Source organism: Schistocerca cancellata, chromosome 4 (assembly GCF_023864275.1).
Source record: "Schistocerca cancellata isolate TAMUIC-IGC-003103 chromosome 4, iqSchCanc2.1, whole genome shotgun sequence".
Taxonomy (NCBI): domain Eukaryota; kingdom Metazoa; phylum Arthropoda; class Insecta; order Orthoptera; family Acrididae; genus Schistocerca; species Schistocerca cancellata.
This window is the reverse complement of record NC_064629.1, coordinates 418,044,898-418,065,895: the sequence shown is the minus strand read 5'-3', so window position 1 is coordinate 418,065,895 and position 20,998 is coordinate 418,044,898. Positions and strand designations below refer to the sequence as shown.

General features: G+C 41.9%; 1 protein-coding gene across 4 annotated transcripts in view; it reads left to right on the top strand.

The window, feature by feature from the left end:
* Nucleotides 1-20,998, top strand: part of LOC126184042 (uncharacterized) — a 253,052-nt gene that overhangs the window by 106,544 nt on the left and 125,510 nt on the right. For all 4 annotated transcript variants that reach the window (XM_049926402.1, XM_049926400.1, XM_049926401.1 and 1 more), the window contains exon 2: nucleotides 19,804-20,054. In XM_049926402.1, coding sequence (XP_049782359.1) covers nucleotides 19,804-20,054 — 251 coding nt within the window. The remainder of the gene's footprint in view (nucleotides 1-19,803; nucleotides 20,055-20,998) is intronic.

Sequence of the window (20,998 nt, the reverse complement as noted above, 5' to 3'; positions counted from 1 at the left end):
GTGACAGTGTCCAAGTATTGAGTGTGCTGTAGGGGAAAAAAAGAGGAAGACATAGAAGCAGAAAACGCCTGGCAAAGAAAACATGCACAAACATGCGACTAAAAGTTGTTGCCTTGCCCCAAGAACTTTTCCAGGTGCGTATCCACAAAACATCAATCTCTTGGGTAGAGTATGAAGTGATTACTTTCGAAAGTCATGTGCGTCCTGACATCACGCCACACTGCCGCAGTCCACTCTTTGTCTTTGGTTTCTGTCTGCTGTGGTAGCTTCTGACATGTAGAATTATACGATTCTTTGCCTTTGGTTTATGCCTGCTGTGGTAGCTTCTGACATGTAAAATTCTACGATAGATCACTAAACAAACATTTCCATATAAAAACACATCCATTGTTATGTTTGTAGGAAACACCGCTACATTGCCAACAATAGCATTTAACCACAGTTTATGATATGTAGAAAACTCAAGACGAGCCTTTGCAACTGTCCATTTCTTGCACTTAAATTTCCTTCCAGTATTAATAGTAAATTTGAATATTTATAAATTAATGTCGTATTTGATTGCACGATGATTCGAAGACAGATTGTACAGTCGTAGTCCGAGATTGCTATTGCTCCAACTGGTGACACCAATTTCATTAAACTGTTTTCCACATACAATTTTCAATCGATTAAGGAGTATAAATAATATGAGTGCGCACAAAATGACGGGAAAATTTTACTTGGAGTGGTATATAAGCCCTACAAAATTTGCGTTATCTTCGGGATGGTGAATACCCCGACGAGGTAAACAATAAGTGGATGCCGGCTGCATGGCAGGAAGTGTGCAACAAATTCGAAACAGGCAACGTTTGTGTGTGAGTGCAGCTGCCAAGAGCGACAGACAGCTAAGTAAATGATCCCTCTCATACTACCGCATGCTATGATGTATTTTTAACTGGAGAATGAAAAAAAAACGCTTAGGATAAAGAGGCGAGGCAATAAAGAGACAATTGCAGCATAATCGCTGCGTGACTTATGATGATGAAGTTCGGTGCAGCAAGTAACTGACAAACAAGTATGTTTCAGAGATGTTGCGAGGCCAAAAAATGTGCTGTGCTTTGAATGAGTTAGCACATAAATTCTAGCACCCACAACTTCAGCATTACCTGCAATCGTCACCAAATAAAACAAGCGCAGGGCCAACCAGGGGCAGAAAATTCTACACTATGCTATGGACTATTTACGTGACATTAATATGAGTTCTAATCCAGGAATTTATCCATTTCCCGCGACTTCACTACCATCTAACGTTGAAGAGAGGACTCAGAACTATGTTAAAAGCTGATGTGAAAACAAGTGAAGCAATTGCAACACTTGAATGCCGGAAAAGGTACCTCCGACAGCCACTCTTTTAAAAAGAGTATTATCTCGATGTAGTCGGTTGTTGCTAATTTGTCTTCCCGAGGCGTTATCGCGACAAAAGGAGCGGCTGATGCTAATTTCTCTTCCCGAGGCGTTATCGCGACAAAAAGCGTTACCTTGGTTCTTAATCTGTACGCAGCTTGTGTAATAGGCCGATGCTGCCACATAAAACACTTAGCCGTTCATGAAGCCTGTATATAGCCAGCGAAAACGGTTGTGACGTAATTGGAAGGACACGGACCTGTCCAGATCCACTGCTCGCACAATAAACCAGCGTTCGTACCATGTCAGTCCCACCAGTTGAATGGTGACCGTGTCGGTTGTTCTTATGCATGATCCCGCTCTAACATCACGATAATACAGTAATGAAAATGTGACGCTGGTAACCTTTCTTCTTGTCTTCGCGGGTCGAGACCGTCAAATCCAGATGACTTCGACTTGGGGTAAGTAGATAGCAGAAAGAATTCTGATCACCAGAATTTGCTTTAAACAGAAGATTTGGCTGTGGAGGTTTCTTACTGTACACACTCAGCACCAATGCCACTACAAATACGCGACTTGTGGGCGGGTTCACTTAACCTGCCTACCTGTACCTTTAACAAAGAAAGACACTCCATTCCGTGAAGCTTCGAAACGATCGTACTAGTCTCTACTTAAAGACGTGAATCAAGGAGTCAGTTCTATAGCCATCAATCGAGGTTTAATCATGGGGTGTGAGAGAAGAGGAAGGATCATACAACAGTCAAAAATCCGTAAAGAACCCAAATTGTACTCGAAAACTGAAATATAACATACACCAGAAATTTACAATTTAGTAAGCAAATAATTATTTTGTAGTGAAATCAGCGGTAAAGAATGCTGCACCAGGTTTCACAGGTTAACAAAAACATCGATACATCGATCTGGAAAAGATTGCAAGATGAATTTCTTCCCATACTAAGACAGGCACCACAGGATGGAGACGATCTAGCAATGAGAAATGGCCATGAAAAATCGCAAGGAATTACCTGGCATGTAAGCAGCATCATGTGACTTGTATTAGTAACTGGAGATATTCTGATCGTGTAAAGCACGAAAGTAATTTACGCCTCCAGAACGGTAAATGTTGCGATCTATATTAGAGGCTCTTACCTTCACTCAGAGTGCGTGATCTCTCAATATAAGACTTTCGCCAACATGGCACCTCAAATTTAATGTCTTGGCACTAGCAACAAAACAGCGTATTGTCGTGACTGCCACTATTTTGTTTTTGTTTTTTGTTTTTTTACGCTAAATGGAGAGTCCTACAAAAAGAAACTAGATTACTTCTAGAAGCGAGTTCTAGGGGATCTCTACAGATCTGTTAGGTGGCTATTACCTGGATGGTTCTAAACCTTCCAGCAAAGGTATCCTTGTTCCCATGTCACTAGTAGGAGTAACATGTATTCAGTGCCATACCCTAATTACCTTAATCTACTTTTGACCTTTAGGCAGTTATCCTAGGTCATAAACAACTATGATGTAATCCAGTGTAAAATGTCGTTGATTTCACAAGATTGTCAAAAAGCTTTGTAGTCAGAAGGCAAATCTCAGCATGTGTAATTTTCCTAAATTTCGTCAGGTTTAAGTTAAATTTAAATATCTACTCACAGATATCTAGATAAAAATATCTACGTGCACATAAGCACAGCCTCCACTCTCGGATCCAACCGCTTGTCTAAAGCTTTGTAGGTGGAAGCTTCTTGATTCGACCACACTATGTCTAATCTTCGTAAAAGTCAACAAAAATTTCACAATTCCACAAGGTTGGTATGCGTTATAAGATTCATTTACGTCGATGAGCTTCTATTCTGTTCATGAAATTTCGCCCACATATGATATCTATGACAATAGTCCAATACAGGAGACATTTTTCCCAGTTGTTGTATATGTCTATGGAATCAGCTACAACCGTGTGCCATCTGTTCCCATGGGGCAATATATGTAGTGTGATAGGCAAAATGCCCCCCTACTATTTCGTGGACTGGTGCAATTTTCTGCAAACTGCACTTTCTTATTATTTGAAACAAACTGTGGAGTCGTGGCTTAAGACCAGTGTTGGTGGTCGACACATTCCTTGATTCAATTTCCCATCACATGAATGAAACATGGATATTATACTAGAATCTGACAGGACCAGCACACACACACAACAAATTTCCAAGGCTATACGAAATCATACTTATGTATAAACGCCACTGTAGCATCGCAGGAGGTTTTGATTCAAAATAATGTTCAGGTATTACAACTGGATTGTACGCTGCTACCCGTAGAACCCCCAGTACAAATTATTGTCACAACCAAAGCCAGTCTCACCCAGTGCTGGTTTATATCCTAACCACATCCTGGGGAAACGTTGTCTGTACGCATCAGAATTCAGTCTCAGCCAGTATTGATGAATACTCAAATTACATCCATGAGAAACATTGGCTTTACACAATGAACATCCTTCTCACATGGTACTGATGTATACGCTAAGTGCGTTATTGACAACTGTTTTTACAGCACTATTGGCTGAACACGTTAACGACATGTTACCGAATGTGTGACAGGTGTCGTGATGAAATACATCTTTAAAAGTGGTAGCAGCATATGTGTTCCCGATGCTGAAATGCTAGCTAAAAGATAGCGCACATTGCACCATGGTAGATAATTAACAACAACCATTAATATGAAAAGTTCTGCACGCAAAATGCAATCACCAACCTGAGATACACACTCAACTAATATTTATGTGAAAGTGGCCGGCACAGCTGCTACCTTGGCCCACCACGATAAACTTTCTTGCATTGTGGAAAACGAATTTCATTTAACAGACACACACACACATGCTTCAGTACAATAATTCTAAGCAATAACATGTGGCTGTGATTAGGAAATCTATACTATTATGATCGAGACGTACAATGGTAACTAGGAAGAGAATGTGTAAACATCTAGCAATAGCACATTCTAGAGCAAATATAAAGTATTTTAGTCACTTTACAGTTTTTCAACATACAACAAATCAAGTGGTTCATCATCCCCACACAGGAGGAATGCGTACTTTGAGCACTGAACACATTAAAACTTACCGAATCAGAAAAAATAACAGCACACACTTTGCAGCCATGCAAGATTTGCTATCACAGAACCCTGCACATGGTGCATAGGCACGTGCATTGGGCGACCTATCAAAATATGCTATGGAAGTAACTGGGACCGCTATAATTATAACTGCACATACACTTTTTTAATAGTTATGATTTAAACAGTTGTGAGTCTGTCCCAGATAGCTGAGTGGTCAGTGCGACAGAATGTCAATCCTAAGGGCCCGGGTTCGATTCCCGGCTGGGTCGGAGATTTTCTCCGCTCAGGGACTGGGTATTGTGTTGTCCTAATCATCCTCATTTCATCCCCATCGACGCGCAAGTCGCAGAAATGGCGTCAAATCGAAAGACTTGTATCCGGCGAACGATGTACCCGACGGGATGCCCTAGTCACACGACATTTAAGTTTAACAGTTGTGCGAGGGGAGTAGCACCTGCATAGGGTTCCAGTCACTGATACATGTCACTTTGACTGACTTATACTGTCTCCCTAGCACTCACAACTGTACCATCATCATTACAAAATTACAAATGGAATACATTGGAATATGAAACCAGTTTGCCCGTTGCGGGTGTACATTGTGTAAAAAATACACTCACAGTTCTGTGTACATTTAAATTGTGTACTGTAGAATCTCCTTTGCAAGAATGGACGTTAGCTTTATTATTTATAGAGAATAATCACTGATTCCTCCTTATAAAGCAGTAACACACACACACACACACACACACACACACACACACACACACACACACACACACACACACACACACACACTCGCGCGCGCGTGCACGTCGAAAATCCACTGTCTTTCGAATTACATCTTCATGCCAGGACAATTTACAGAGTAAATGTATAGCGTCCCAAATATTTAAGCTAGAAGAATACTGAATCTTTACAGAATTTTAGTCATACTTGACATACTACTGTGACGTAGGTAGTATTTCTGATTGGACATTGAATAGATGTTTGAAATTCTAAGAAAAATAAGCATGAGTTGTAATAAGAAACTGGTTTGATTTTTTTTCCATCGGAATCAGTCAGTTATGGATCAAAATCTTCAAATATTATATATTAAAAATCATTTCATATAAAATATTGTTGTAGGATTTCTAGTAGTATTTGCAGTTATAGATATCCAATAAACAAAACAGCAGCAAATTACTCCGTGTTCAAAACGTTTTCTCTTTGCTAGTCTTCTTGCACATCAAAGTCATAGTTTGAAGTTAGGTTGTCATATCCCAGCTAAGTCTTGTGTTATATACAGGCTGAGGTCCAGGTTCATACGGAATTAGTTGTCTACACAGAGTTGCTGCAATACCCGAGGCAGTTCATCCATTAGTACAACCATTTTAATGATGGCCAGCTTCGTTTTGTGTTGGAAAATTTAAATAGTTATGTTACATTTATGTGGCATAACGTGACACTGAGTGCAAACTTCCAGGTGTCAAACAATATTCTTACACCAGAAGCTGACAGTTTACACTAGATACCAAAAGCATCCTGACACCCCTATTCCATGAGGAATTGACCACTAGATGTTACAAGAGGTGAACTTGTCAGTATAAAAGTAGGCAGGGGGTCAGTAGAGAAGCACTAATAGCAGAATGGTTTGGCCAGTAGAGCTCAGTGATGTAACTAAGTGACACTTGAGGAGGTGTAAAGAGTGACGCCATTGGACAGCAAATGGTTAGAAACAAGTGATGTGGAGTGGTGAGTCACTTTATACATTGTGGCAAATGATGGAGAATGTTTCTGCCATCATCTGTTGCTGACGAACAAGAACAAATTTTACAGCATTGTGTACTGCATACAGTAGAGGAACAGTTCAGAGAAGATGACTGAGTGCATCTGCATGGCAGTGCACACTGTCATAAAGCAGCATCTGTTAGTCAATGCTCTGTGGACAGTAACATTCCTGAAATGGACTAGCCTGCCCAAAGTCTCAACCTGAACCCTTCGAACACCTTTGAGATGAGTTAGTTCGACGACTTCACTCCAGACCCTGGCATCCAAAGTCACTACCGTCTCTGGTTTCGACTCTTGATGAATAATGGACTGCCATTCCTCCACAAACATTCAAACACCACAGTGAAAGCATTCGGAGCAGAGGTCAGGCTATCATAGAAGTGAAGGGTGAACATATCACAAAAAAATGGCTCTGAGCACTATGGAGACTTAACATCTGAGGTCATCAGTCCCCTAGAACTTAGAACTACTTAAACATAACTAACCTAAGGACATCACACACAACCATGCCCGAGGCAGGATTCGAACCTGCGACCGTAGTGCTCGCGCGGTTCCAGACTGAAGCGCCTAGAACCGCTCGGCCACACCGGCCGGCGAACATATCACATATTAATATCCACATATAGGTGGTGTGCAGATACTTTTGATTTGATTCTGTATGTGTTATAACCTGACATTAAGTGACACACACACACACACACACACACACACACACTACTGGATCACATATGTATTCTCAGATACAGATAAGCAAGAAACAAAATTATTAGAAATCACCCAAGGCTAAGAGTAAAATTGTAGCAAATAGCCCCATGGTATGTAGATACAGTTTTATAACCTGAAGTCATAGGTGACGGGAGTTGAAGGGGAAAAAAAATTAAAAGAAAAACGAATACCTTGAGGAATTTTAACTCTCCAAATACCATGTCATTCTTACATTGGTCATTACCAAAATCTGACCTTCAGGAGTATTGAAACATTTCTTCAGTGTTCTCAGTGATAGACAATCATTAGATTGCATGTTAACTCCGTTTACAAGATCCACACCTGATAGAGATGATAACGATTTTAGTATCTTGTCATACTGTGGTACTGTATCTATGTAGTACCCACAGCGTATTTCTCACACTAAGTACTTGCACTCCATCCACCCCCAATGCTGTTGGTGGTGATTACATTTTACTGTTTTAGCTACATAGTACACAAGACCAGTCCAAAGTAACCCAAATATGGCTTTATTGATGAAACATTCAACTACAGCAGGAAACAGACTCCCGTGAATACACACGTAACACGACGCAGTACTCTGAAATAAACGGCACACTGGAATGACAAACAAGAGGGCCAGTTAGCGCCGTGCATAAAAATGGGTGAGTCAGCGGTAGACGGCGTTGTGGAGACCTCACCGCGCACGCCTCCCACAGGCGCCCCCTCCCACCCCCCCCCCCCCCCCCCCAGCGGGTGGCACTGTTTTTGTGTGTTAGCTAAATAAGAGTGCATACTATGCACCAGTGCCAACTTTTTGTTAACTCAAGATTGTACACTTACAGGGACCGCATAGTGACCAGCTATTACAGACACCTCAAACCATGTTTCATGTAGCAGACTTGTAAACGGTGTTGTCAGTCAATGAATCTCACGACGATGTAGATGTTACTGAACATAACATGTAAGCTTCAGCTATTTAGTAGCACAAGGTGGGCAGCCGTTCCTCCTCCTCCTCCTCCTCCTCCTCCCCCCCCCCCCCACCCCTCCCATGTTCAGGTCTTCCATAGCCCGAAGTCTTAAGTTTCGTACTAGTAAGTCCTGTCCTCAGCACACCGCCCAACAGATCCAAACAAGGATACCTTCCATGGTGTTTTCATGCACATGAGCAGGCACAGTGGCTGTGCTGGCAAGCAACATGTTTTGCATGTGGCAAACAGGGCCACATTCAGTGTGCCCTCAACAATCCATTGCCGGGCAGTTTGCGAAGGTGAAACCTAGTTCTGTCCCAGTGAAAGTGAAAATCGTCTCTGCCGCACTCAACCTGATTGCCAGAACAAACAGTTTTCAGTGATCAGCCGGTGGGCTGACAGATTATCACTGTGTTGCGTGTGCAGTTTTTGCCTGCTACTTCTGGTAATGCTACAAAAACAATTCTCTTCCATGTCTTATGTTCACGAGACAATATTAATATTTTTGAAATGGACAGTTTTGATTTAAGCGATTTGTCAGTTCAAGCAAGTAAATTAGGCTTTGCCGCTAGCTAGTGTCAACATATTGTGTGACAAGTACAGTTCCTTGTTCGATGACTGATTGGGTAAAGAATCGAGGTTTGAGGCCCATATTAGTTTGAAAGACAATGTACAGACAAAATATTTTCAGGCTTGGCATGTCCCTCATATTTTATAGCACCAGGTATCACAAGAACTGTTGTAATGGCGGGATTGTGATGTGCTTGAAACTGTGTCAGCGAGCCAGAGGTTACCCGCCTTGGTCGTTCTTTCAAGATAATCATGTGAACTAAAACTGTGCAGTTTTAAAAGCTCAGTCAATCCACAAACTGTTGTTAATTCCTTCCCCTTACTACCCCACCCACGCCCGGGTTCCCGGGTTCGATTCCCGGCGGGGTCAGGGATTTTCTCTGCCTCGTGATGGCTGGGTGTTGTGTGCTGTCTTTAGGTTAGTTAGGTTTAAGTAGTTCTAAGTTCTAGGGGACTGATGACCATAGATGTTACGTCCCATAGTGCTCAGAGCCATTTGAACCATTTTGAACTACCCCACCCAAAGGAATTAATGGACAAACATGGTTAAAGTCTTTTTTTTCCCAAAATTTACGTACGGGATGCTTATTTGCAACTGCCTTAGAATGAAATGTAAAAAAAGAAGAAATTTGTGATCAATACCCAAAAGGATCTGTTTCAATTCCAGAGGTTACCATTCAGTAGTGCATCACCTGCAGCAGATGTACAATTAATCTTAAACACCTTACTTCGAAAGTGCCAGCTATTTGGGCAATAATAGTTGCCTCTGGTCATATGCAAACGGAACATTTGCAAAACCTAGAAGCATTCTTGGTGATTTTGAACAGTTGATATACGTTATTGCATTGCTGTGGCCTTTTTGCGAGGCTGTAGACCTGTTGAGAAAGTAGGAATCTGATGTTGGTCAGTTTTTTCGATGAAAGTGTATGAAACTTTAATATCAGGCTGTAAATGTAGCAAATATGTTGTGAATGTAGTTATTATTATTTATCGTATGGCAATACAGACACATAAGGAAGAAACAGACAAATCACTAATATAACAAACGTTAATAATTGCAGACAAACATTACTAATATAACAAAGTTTAAGGATTACAGCCCGCATCTCGTGGTCGTGCGGTAGCGTTCTCGCTTCCCACGCCCGGGTTCCCGGGTTCGATTCCCGGCGGGGTCAGGGATTTTCTCTGCCTCGTGATGGCTGGGTGTTGTGTGCTGTCCTTAGGTTAGTTAGGTTTAAGTAGTTCTAAGTTCTAGGGGACTTATGACCACAGCAGTTGAGTCCCATAGTGCTCAGAGCCATTTGAACCATTTTAAGGATTACAAACAAACATCAAGTCTATTAATATAATCTATCGACTCTGGAGTTGCGAGCAGGAAGTCGTCGGGGCTCCCATTGTAGGCTCTTCTGGAACACTCTTCAACAATATGGCTGATGGTCTGACTTTCCTCGCAGTCACACTGAGGGGATAGTATTTTACCCCATTTATACAGGGAGTAAGCACATCTGCCATGACGAGTTCTAATCCTATTTAGAGTGGACCACGTTTTGCGTGGCAGGTCAAAACCAGGTGGTTTTTGTGTGATGCAAGGCATGTTATGATTTTGCCATGCGTTCCATTTTTCAGTCCATGCGTTTGTGATACTGAAACCTTCTTGTACACAGTTCCTTGGTGTTCTTGTTGGCAGGTTCCTAGATCGAAGCTTATTAGTGTTTGCATCCTCAATGTTTTGGGTGGATTGGCAGGCTTCGATTTCCCTTGATGTTTTTGTATTCACCTACAAGGGCGTCAGTACGTTGCAGATGTGGTGGCGGGATGTGGCTTAATATTGGGAGCCATTGCGTTGGAGTGAGTTTAATTACTCCAGAAATCATCCTTAGAGTGTTATGCAACTGGACATCCACCTTTTTTACATGTGGGCTGTTTAGCCAAATCGGAGCACAGTATTCGGCAGCCGAGAATACAACTGCTAAAGCAGAGGTGCGGAGAGTGGAGGCCGTTGCTCCCCAGGTAGTACCACAGAGCTTTTGAATAATGTTGTTTCTTGTCTTTAATTTTTCGGCAGTCTTTGTTAGGTGCTATTTAAAAGATAGTGTTCTGTCCAACGTCATGCCCAAGTACTTCGGAGTTTTATTATGCCTGAGAACGGTGTTTTCAAATCGAATGCTGAGTTCCTTTCCAGCGAGTTTGTTGTTGAGATGGAAGCAACTAACCTCTGTTTTGGAAGCATTTGGTTGAAGTGTCCACTTACGGAAATATTCAACATTATCTTCAGGTCTTTCGTTAGGATATCCTCAGATGCTTCAATTGTGCTACATCTTGTAGCGAGGGCCCAATTGTCAGCGTACCCGAACTTTCTTGATTCTGTTTCCGGCAAGTCTGCAATATAGAGGCTAAACAGCAGTGGTGAATGTAGTAACCGAGTGCTACTCTTACTTCAGCCCAAACGTCCACAGTAGCAGAAAAGTGCTATAGTTCATTAAGATAGCCATTGCACCCTTGCTGCTAAACACCTGTTTGATGGGGTGACACTTAAACAGAAATGTAGCTACACAATAAGAAATAACAAATATAATTTATGACGAGTATATAACAAAATGTTCCTTTACTTTGATACAGTTTGATGTATGGCACTGATGTCCTAAACCTAATACAATGATATCTAAGTAATTTTGCTGTCTCTTTGTAGTCTGTGATTTTTCTCTCTAACTGAATGTAATTTTGCTGAAGAAAGTCTGCTAAGTTGGAAGGTAATCCTCAGACTATTGTGCTGAGCTGACTGCAGGCACAGAAATAAGCTGTCTTAACTGCTGGGGGAGAACTGTGTGTGTCCGCTGCGCATTGTGTTTTGGTGCCTGTCAGCAGAAGGATTTGCATGTCCACCAGTACAAGGCTTAAACGAAGTAGTCCATAGCACCTGTCCACACCGTCGGCAGACGTATGCGCCACGCTGGGGGATGTGGTATGGCAGCAGGAAGAGATGCGGGATTGTGAGTGCCCTCTGGAGGCTGCTGCATGTAACTAAGAGATGCCAGATGAGTGGTTGTGTCAGTGTGGTGACAGCCTCTCACGGTATTTGTTGTGTACCTGTTGCTTAATACGCGATATAATGTCTTAACAGTATTACAATTCAGGGAATATAAAAATGCAAATGGATGGCATTTTTTATCCCTGTGGAACACTAAGTATATTAAATGTTACCAAACCGTTGTACTGCGATGCGATAACATGGCTAACACCTGTCTGGCAATTCTGTAATATTCTTGCGCTGTGGATGTTAAATCATTGATTCTTAAGTGTTCAGCTGGTATTTGAAACTTTTTAAGATCTTGAAGTAAATGTAACTGACATGTTAAGGGTAGAGAAAGATTTTTAAGGCATGATTCTGGTGTCTTAGTAGTTTTCAGCTATTAAGTTCTTGTCTATACTGTTACAGAATATGGAGTAAATTTTCATTGTCATATATATGGTATCATCTCCCTCTTATATTGTAAGTTGACATGTAGTGTTTACAGAAGGACTCATACCTTCTGTTGGAAATTCCAATTACTTCCTTTGTTTACTATTTTTTTCAAAGTGCATCTATAATTCAGTGCCATATTAGTAAAGTGAGAATTGTAAATGATTCTGGTATGGGTGTAAGCACCATTAATGCCACAGGGAAAAAATATAATTGTTATGGTAACAACAGTTTGTGCGGTAAGAGAATCGGAAATTTTTCCATGCTATACGAAATCTTCCCGTAAACGGTTTCATGAGCAAGGTGGCACAGTGATTATCACACTAAACTCACATTTTTGGAAGGACAACAGTTCAAATCCCTGTTTGCCCATGCAGATTTAGGTTTTCCATGATTTTCCTAAACTGTTCCAAGCAAATGATGGGATGGTTTCTTTGAAAAGGCACAACTGATTTCCTTCTCCCATCCTTTGGTAATATCCACGCTGTCAATGGGATGTTAAACTCTACTCTTCCTACCCACCCACCTTCCTTCCTTCTTGTTGTTTTATTCCTGATTTTTTGCCTGCAACTTGACCAATTGTGGTATGGGATACTTGGGTTCCGAATGCTGTAGCACTCTTTCTCAGTGGCAGCGAGATGTGACTCATATACATTTGAAATATATCACATAACATCGCATTTGTTTGCAGACGATATGTAACTTTCTAGTACTGATCTAAATGCTTTAACAATATTACTCATCAGGAAATAAATTGGCGTTATTCAACTATTTTGAAGACAGTGTACACAGACGAACACTAATCAGTTGTAAAATGAAAATAACACAAGTTTGTGTGTGTGTGGGGGGGGGGGGGGTATTTCAGTCATTTATAAGGAAAGTAATTGGTGACAGTTCTCCCTCTATAAATAAAAAAGTTCACTTTGATTCAGACATTCTATACTACACACTTTAAATGAACACAGAACTTAGACTCTCACCAGCACACAATGTACGCCTGCAGCAAGTACACTGCCTTCGCATTCCAGTGCCCTCCATCGCTTGTGTCTTAATGGTAATGGCTCGGTTGTGAATGCTGTAGATGATACCAGTCAGGTTGTTGCGAAGTATGTGTGTGGTGCAAGCCGTTGTGACCGAGCGGTTCTAGGCGCTTCAGTTGGGAACCGCGCTGCTGCTACGGTCGCAGGTTCGAATCCTGCCTCGGGCATGGGTGTGTGTGATGTCCTTAGGTTAGTTAGGTTTAAGTTGTTCTAAGTCTATGGGACTAATGACCTTAGATGTTAAGTCCCATAGTGCTCAGAGCCATTTGAACCATGTGTGTGGTTATTTTTGTAGTGATACCAACTTCACCTGCCTATTTTGATAGGTCGCCCGTCGGCTTGCGCATGAGCGTTGTGTTTAGGGTTCTGAGATTGGCAGCCTAACGTGGCTGTGCACTTTGTGCAGTGGTTTTTTTTTCTGGTTCGGTAAGTTTTGATGTTTTCAGTGCTCAAAATATGCTCATTTCCCATCTCACTGTAACGCAGAGCTTCATTTGTGACCGTACGCATCAGTACGCCTACTGTTACCTCTTGACAAAAAAAGTAAGAACCGCAGATTTTGAGATATGATATGACAGAACTTCTGCTGCGATTGAAGTGATTTAAAATAAATACCCTGGAAGCTCACAGTTCAAATGGTTCAAATGGCTCTGAGCACTATGGGACTCAACTGCTGAGGTCATTAGTCCCCTAGAACTTAGAACTAGTTAAACCTAACTAACCTAAGGACATCACAAACATCCATGCCCGAGGCAGGATTCGAACCTGCGACCGTAGCGGTCTTGCGGTTCCAGACTGCAGCGCCTTTAACCGCACGGCCACTTCGGCCGGCAAGGTCACAGTACCGGAATTCTTTTACAAATCAAGCACTGAGCACTGCTGTAACGTAAGTGAATCCACTGACATTTCTGTTATGAGGAGCAAGGATCGTGCATGCTTCATATGCCAAGACGTGAACTGCCATCTTCTGTGGCATCTTATGACGCGTCTAGATGGTGTACGGAGTTGCCGGTTAATTCTCTGAATTGAAACTTCTACCCTGGGACAGCTGCTTTGTGCATTTGCATTTCACAGACTTTTTCCTTTACTGTTTAGTTTGTGTAACCTAAAAGCTACCACTTGTGCCGAACACCTGCATTTTGTCTCTGGTTTCCTATCTTGGAATAATCTAGCTGGCTTCCAAAAGCCTCAAGTATAATAATGGATAAGCCAAATAGCGATCAATACGTTACAGTATACCAGTACCGCGTGAGATCGAATTTCGATGTTTGCGGGCAGTGTTTTCCTGGATATGGTTAGAATATACACTAGTACCAAGTGAAATGGACCTTTCTTGTGATGATAATTTGTATCAGGGGATCTCAGGGCAGCAGCAGTGTATTAAGCGATGGTAACGTCTGAATTTTATTTTGAATCAAAACATCATGCTCATGCAGTAGTGTTTGTACATCAAGTACGATCTCGTATAACCTTGGACATTTGTTTTTTGCACGATGTTCCTATCAAGCTCAAGCATGACATCCATGTTTCATTAATGTGGTGAATCGAGGATGGTGTCGGCCACTACCACTGATATTAAACCATGACTCCACATTTTCCTTCATATAATAAGAGAGTGCAGTTTGCAGAAAAGTGTGTGACATTTCACAAAATGTTAGGGTGTCATTTTGCCTATCTGCCGCACGTATTAGACGTAATGTGCCCGTGAAATTACATGAAGAATATAAAAGTTCAGCGGATATTATATGCCTTGTGACATTGTGAAATTTTGGTTGACATTTACGGAAATTAGGCGTGGTGAGGTGGAACCAAGATCGTTCAGACTACAAAGACTCAGACAAGCGATTGAATTTGAAAGTAGGGGTGGCACTCAGGTGTATGCAGTTATGTGCGTTGCGAAATTTGTCTTAAATCTGATGAAATTAAGGAAAATTACACATGCTAGAAGCCGAACCCAAAGCTTTCCGACTACAATACTGTGTGACAATTCTGTGGAGTCATATGGCCTCAGGCTGTCTTAGGACATTTTGTATCGTATTACATCATAGTTGTTTGTTTATAACCTAGGACAACAACCTAAATGTGAAAGTAGGTTAGGTTAATTGGGGTACGATCGTTAATTGCGCTGAAAATACAAATTACCCATACTGTAACTCTTTTTCATACAAAGAATTTATTTAACGGCACTGCCTTTTTGTTGGAAATTAATAATTCTTAGTTGAAAACAGTTACATCAAAATTAAATCTATCTAAAAGTACTTCCTCATCTAAGCAGTAACGTTTTTAGATAAACAAATATCAGTCTCAGGAAGAGGCAGAAAATCGTTATGGAACTTTCATCAGTTATTAATTAATGACTTTATGTGCCAAACAAAATATAACACATCAATTAAGTGTCCTTCGTTTATATACTCAGTGCTGTGTAGCTCACACAAAACTCAGGAACTATATTTTCGCTGACTTAAATTGTTGACATCAGCTGCATAAGACTTGTTTTTAAAATATTGTTATGCTGGACCAGTATCACGTCACACGCCCATCTTCAGCATCACACTAAGTATCATTACGCCATATGAACTGTTTTTAAGAGATTTACCGGAAATGATCATACGTAGTTGTGTGACAATACATGCCCTAAGTTGTTGAAAGCAAACGGTGGCCAACCACGTGAACATCCACAAATAATGGGCCAGACACAAAATATTAAAAATTAGTGTCATGTTGTCGGTGTCGACATATCAGTCTTCATAGCAGAAATTCCTAAGTGTCCTCGCATTTTGGCCATATGACTATACATTGGTGTGCACAATTTAAGTACGAACGTGAACTTCCACATTAGATGTCACTGCCATTTAATGTAGATCGATGAAACTTGTATCTGACAGAAAGAACTGCTACAGTATTGTGTAGTACAGAAGGTAACCGAAAGAAATACTTGATGAAACCAACATAAGTGACACTTGTATTCAAAGAAAATAATTATTATGTTACTTAAAATCCGTCTTGATTGCAAATTTTTTATTCATATGACCGGTTTCGGTTCATTCAGAACCATATTCAGATCTGATATTTCAGTTACAGGAGTAACCCGTCCAATCCAGCAACTTTCACATGCTACGTCACATCAAGTACGAACGTAGCATGTGAAAGTTGCTGAATTTGGACGGGTTACTCCTGTAACTGAAATATCAGATCTGAAGATGGTTCTGAATGAACCGAAACCGGTCATATGAATAAAAAATTTGCAATCAAGACGGATTTTAGTAACATTATAAAATCACTGATTGCTGTTATCCCATAAGACATTATGTCTGTTTTTGCAAAGAAAATAATTATACTCTCACCTCGATTCATTATAATCCCCCGGACATTACAAAGCATGGGACATGGTACTTAATGGGGTGTGTGATTACCATGGACAGCCCCACGTTTGGTAGGGAGTTCTTGTGGTAGGGCGTTCCATTCTTCCATAAGGGCGGTTGACAACTGCAAAATGGCCGTTGATGCATGTGAATGTGCTACAATATGTCGCCCCGACTCATACGACAAGTGCTCGATGGGATTTGAGTAGGCGGCGCCGGCAGGCCAGTCCACTTACCTTATGCACTCTCGGTCCAAGAACTTCTCCACCAGAAAGTTCTTTGATGCACTCCAAGACCTAGACGACGAGATTAAGGATGGTGGGTAGATAACATCAGCAAAACAGGGTAGAAATGCATGAGCCCATAATGCGCGAAAAAGTCTGGAGTTGGTCTTTATCTAGTAGCGAAAGTTAAGTAGCTGGTGACAATACACCGTTGACCATGAAGACATCGTAAATAAACAAGAAGAAAAACGAAAAAATTGTAGCACTAGCGAAAGTGAGACATAAATCTGGATTCAATCTGACTGCACAATGAACACGAAAAATGATTTATACAGTCGTAATTATTTCTTATGTGTCGTAGAATTGAGAATGACGTGCAAAATTTTGTGGTGACTTATAATACTGCGTAATTTGCGTCTAATAAATGCCGGTGGTGAAAATATCCCTTAAATGCAAGTCAGATTAACAAGCACCAGCTAAACATTGCGTGAGACCCCGTAATATGAACTGTAACACAGATAATTTTGGATTGTAAAGTCGTATCCCATAATATCACGGGGTCGGCATGTTAATGTTGATTTGACTGTGTTGGTGGTAGTGGGCGGCTGGATGCCTTTTCTGTACATGGTGTATCGCCCAGCAGTGAAGTGTCATTTGTTGTGTTGTCGCGGACGAGGGGCTGGCTGGCATGCTTGCAATTCCGTTGACTGCCAGCCGTGATTGGGAAAAAAAAAAACTCTTAACTTCCATTAGATACCTACTTAAGGTGCATCTGAAGATGGGAACGGGGAACGCCGAAATCGACTATGTAATAAAGTTATAAAACCGTCCTGCAGCCAGAGCTATTTCATTCATAACTCCATCCTCGTATCCGTTTTATTCTCTTCTTTTTGTTTTCCACCTCACATAGAATAGGCAATGTTGCAATATTTATCGCTCGATTCGCTGTATGCTACACAGCAGTTGACACTGAACCACGAAGTAAAACGTATCTGACTGCACACTCGAGCATTGCCTACTTCCTCGTTTGGCAGAATCGCAAATCACGCACCAATGGACTACATTACCGGCATAGAGCGAATCAATTCTCTGCGGAGCTTCCTCTCCACAGGAAAACCACCACACCACAAATTACATCTTTGTAATGATATCCCGTTTTTATTAACTAGAACGGCAGCAACATGTAATACACTATATGATAAAAAGTATCTGGGCACTTATCTATGGACATTAATATATTGTGTGCTCACCCTTCGCGTTTGATTGTTTGAACTCTGCTGAGGACACTTTCAATGAGGTGTCTGAATGTGTGTGGGGGAATGGCAGCACATTATTCCTAAAGAGCCGAAACCAGAGAAGGTAGTGGTGCAGGACGCTGGGGTCTGGTGCCATAGGGTTCAGTTCGGGACTCTGGGCAGACCAGTCCATTTTAGGACTGTTATTGTCACAAGCCATTGCCTCATAGATACTGCTTTATGATAGGGTGCACTGACATGCTGATATGATACAATCATCGTCCCCGAACTGTACACAGTACACAATGCTGTAAAACGTGTTCATATCCTTCTTCAAAGCGTCATTAATGTTTTCTTAAGCACAATAAGTGAACCACACCCGAAACACGAAAAACACCGCCATATCGTAGCACTCTACTTCACTGTTGACACTTCAGATTATGGCAGGTAACGTTCCCCGGGCATTCACCAAACTCAAACCCTTTCATCAGACTGCCACGGGGTATAACGTGATTCATCACTGAAAATCACTCGTTTCTAGACATGCACTGTCCAGCAGTGTCGCTCTTTACGCCACCTGAAGCGTTGCTTAGCATTGAGTACAAAATACCTAGCTTATGAGGTGCTACTCTTTTTAACTCCCTACTCGCAGTCATTGTGGTATCTGGATTACTGGTGTCACTTTGAAAGTCGCGAGTGGTTCCTTCTGCTGATTTCGTGCTATTTTTTTTTTTTTTACAACCAGCCTCCGCAACGCTCGGCGGGCTCTGTCAGTACATGAGGTCTTGGTTCAGCTGTGGCTGTTCGTTCCTGTTTCCACTTCACATTCACATCATCATCATCATCATCAGTCGACTTGGACAGCTTTAGAACGGTTGAAATATCCCCGATGGATGTGTAACTGTAGTGACATTCTACGACTAGACTGCGCCTGGAAGTCACTGAGCACTTCTGAGTGATCCAGTCTCCTGCCATCGCTTCTCTTCTGCCAGCACAATACTCACCAGCTCCTTTTATACTGGCTCTCGTGATATATAGTGCCTAGTTCCGTTTAGGATCATAAAATACTTTCTGATCATAAGCGGAATTGGGCACTATATGTCACGAGAGCCAGTATATAACATTTTCCACGTCAAATATTACTCGTAGGGCTGTATTTAGGACATACAGACCCCTGGGCTGAATATGTGGTGCGGGCAATAGCAGCTGAAATTTTGTGTTAATTAACCTGCAAAGGAGCATTTTAGAGCAACTTGCGAATTAAAATAACACAGTATTTAAAATTTATTATTTAATTGTGTAAAATTTTTGATTTAATGAAGTGATGAAGTGAAAAAATTTAAAACCGAAATCACGAAGTTATTCAACTCGATTTATTAATATTGCTACGAACAGCTACGTTGTTGTGTGGGTCTTGCTTTGTATGAAACAAGGTTTAGTTGAAATCGATTTTCCATGAAATATAACTCACTTTAAACTGTTTAAATTCCGCTAACCATTTCTTCAAAAGTCTAGCGATTTTATCAACAGACGTACCATGTATTTTTGTGAATTGTACTGGGGATTTGACTCGGGGGATTGTGCGTTTGAGAGATGAATGCTGTCCCCATTCATATCAGCTAGTCATGTAAAAAATCATCCGAAAATCATATAAAAAATAATTGCGTCTATGTCTCTTACGTTTATAAGATCCCACACCACAGTATTCTAACAGTGCTATTTTTAAATTTATCTGATGTTGGCTACTTTGTGGTTCGGGCACCTTGGCTGTGTCTTAAATAGTCTGCGTGGAAATGTGACCCTGATTACTCCCACTGTAACTTTTGTGTTGTGCCCTTGTCTGAATAGTGGCAGACCGCTTCCCGTTGGTCCAGGCCCCTCGAGGAGAGATAGGAATGAAAAGAGAGGGGGGGAAGAATGGAAATGGGAAGAAGGTGGTGTGTAGGTAATGGAGCAAGTGCTTGCTTGCTTGTTGCAGACTTCCCGCCAGAGCACCGGCTGTACTTTCGGCGGCTGTCACAGACGACACAGACAGACGTGCTGCTGGGCAACCTGGACGTGTCCGGGTCGGGTAAGGTGATCCTGCGGCCGCTGACGGTGCAGGAGCGTATCCGGGAGCTTAACCTGCGCGCACGGATGTTCACTGACACAATGCTCGCCATCCAGACGGGTGGCGCCTCTGGATCATCACCGCGTCACAGCCCGCTGCCAGGCCCACGCAGCCTCCAGGTATCAAACTCTCCTGTATTCGCGGCATCTTTTCATTTTCCTGGATTGTAATCGCTGAGTCGTGTGCAAGGGCGTAGAAAAGTAGATGAAAATAGTGTTACACCCTGAAGCATGAGTCCAATATTTATCAATTTTTTTTTGTAAATGTTTTTCGCGTAACAGGTGTTAAATGATTAAACTTCCATTCCATTCGGAACTGACGTCCATCATCATCAGCATGAGTTTTGAGTCACATGGGTACGAGTACACTTCTGTATTCGTTCTGCTGTGCCATGTTGAGAAATTTCATGCCGTACCTGAAACACACGGTTACATGGATCACACTTCTAACTGAGCTGTGACCTCCTCATGTAAGCATAGGAGTGGTTGCTTGTCATCCTGGAGCATCAGAACTCCCGGCAATGGCCGCCATGCCAGATGGCCCTTGCTGTGGCTGGGTGGCGCCCGTGGGGAGAGCCCCTGATCATAGTGTGTGGTATCAGGGGGAAGCTATGCAAATGAAATTCATACGGGTCCAGAACTCTGGCCGTTCTTCTGTGGCCATCTCTTTGAATGGAAATGATTCTTTTAGTGCTGCTTCTTCTGCCCCTTCAGCCGTCCCTTCCATGGCTACCCCCTGGGAGGAGGGTCAGGCTCATTGGCTAGGGGTGAAACCTTCCCCCGGTATCTGATTTGCACCGGGACTAATGGGGATACTTTCACCAATACCAAACCTTTATTTTTTGTGGAACACACTGAAGACAAGTTTGGCGAAGTGGACACTCTGAGCAAGATGCGGTTGGGTTCGTTGATTAAAACTGCTTCAGCTGCCCTGTCTGTGGCCCTTCGTGCCTGTGACCATCTTGGCACAATTCCTGTGTTCATTACCCCCCCACCAATCTTTGAATATGGTTCAAGGTGTAATTTTTCACAGAGGCCTCATCCTACAAACTGATGAGGAACTT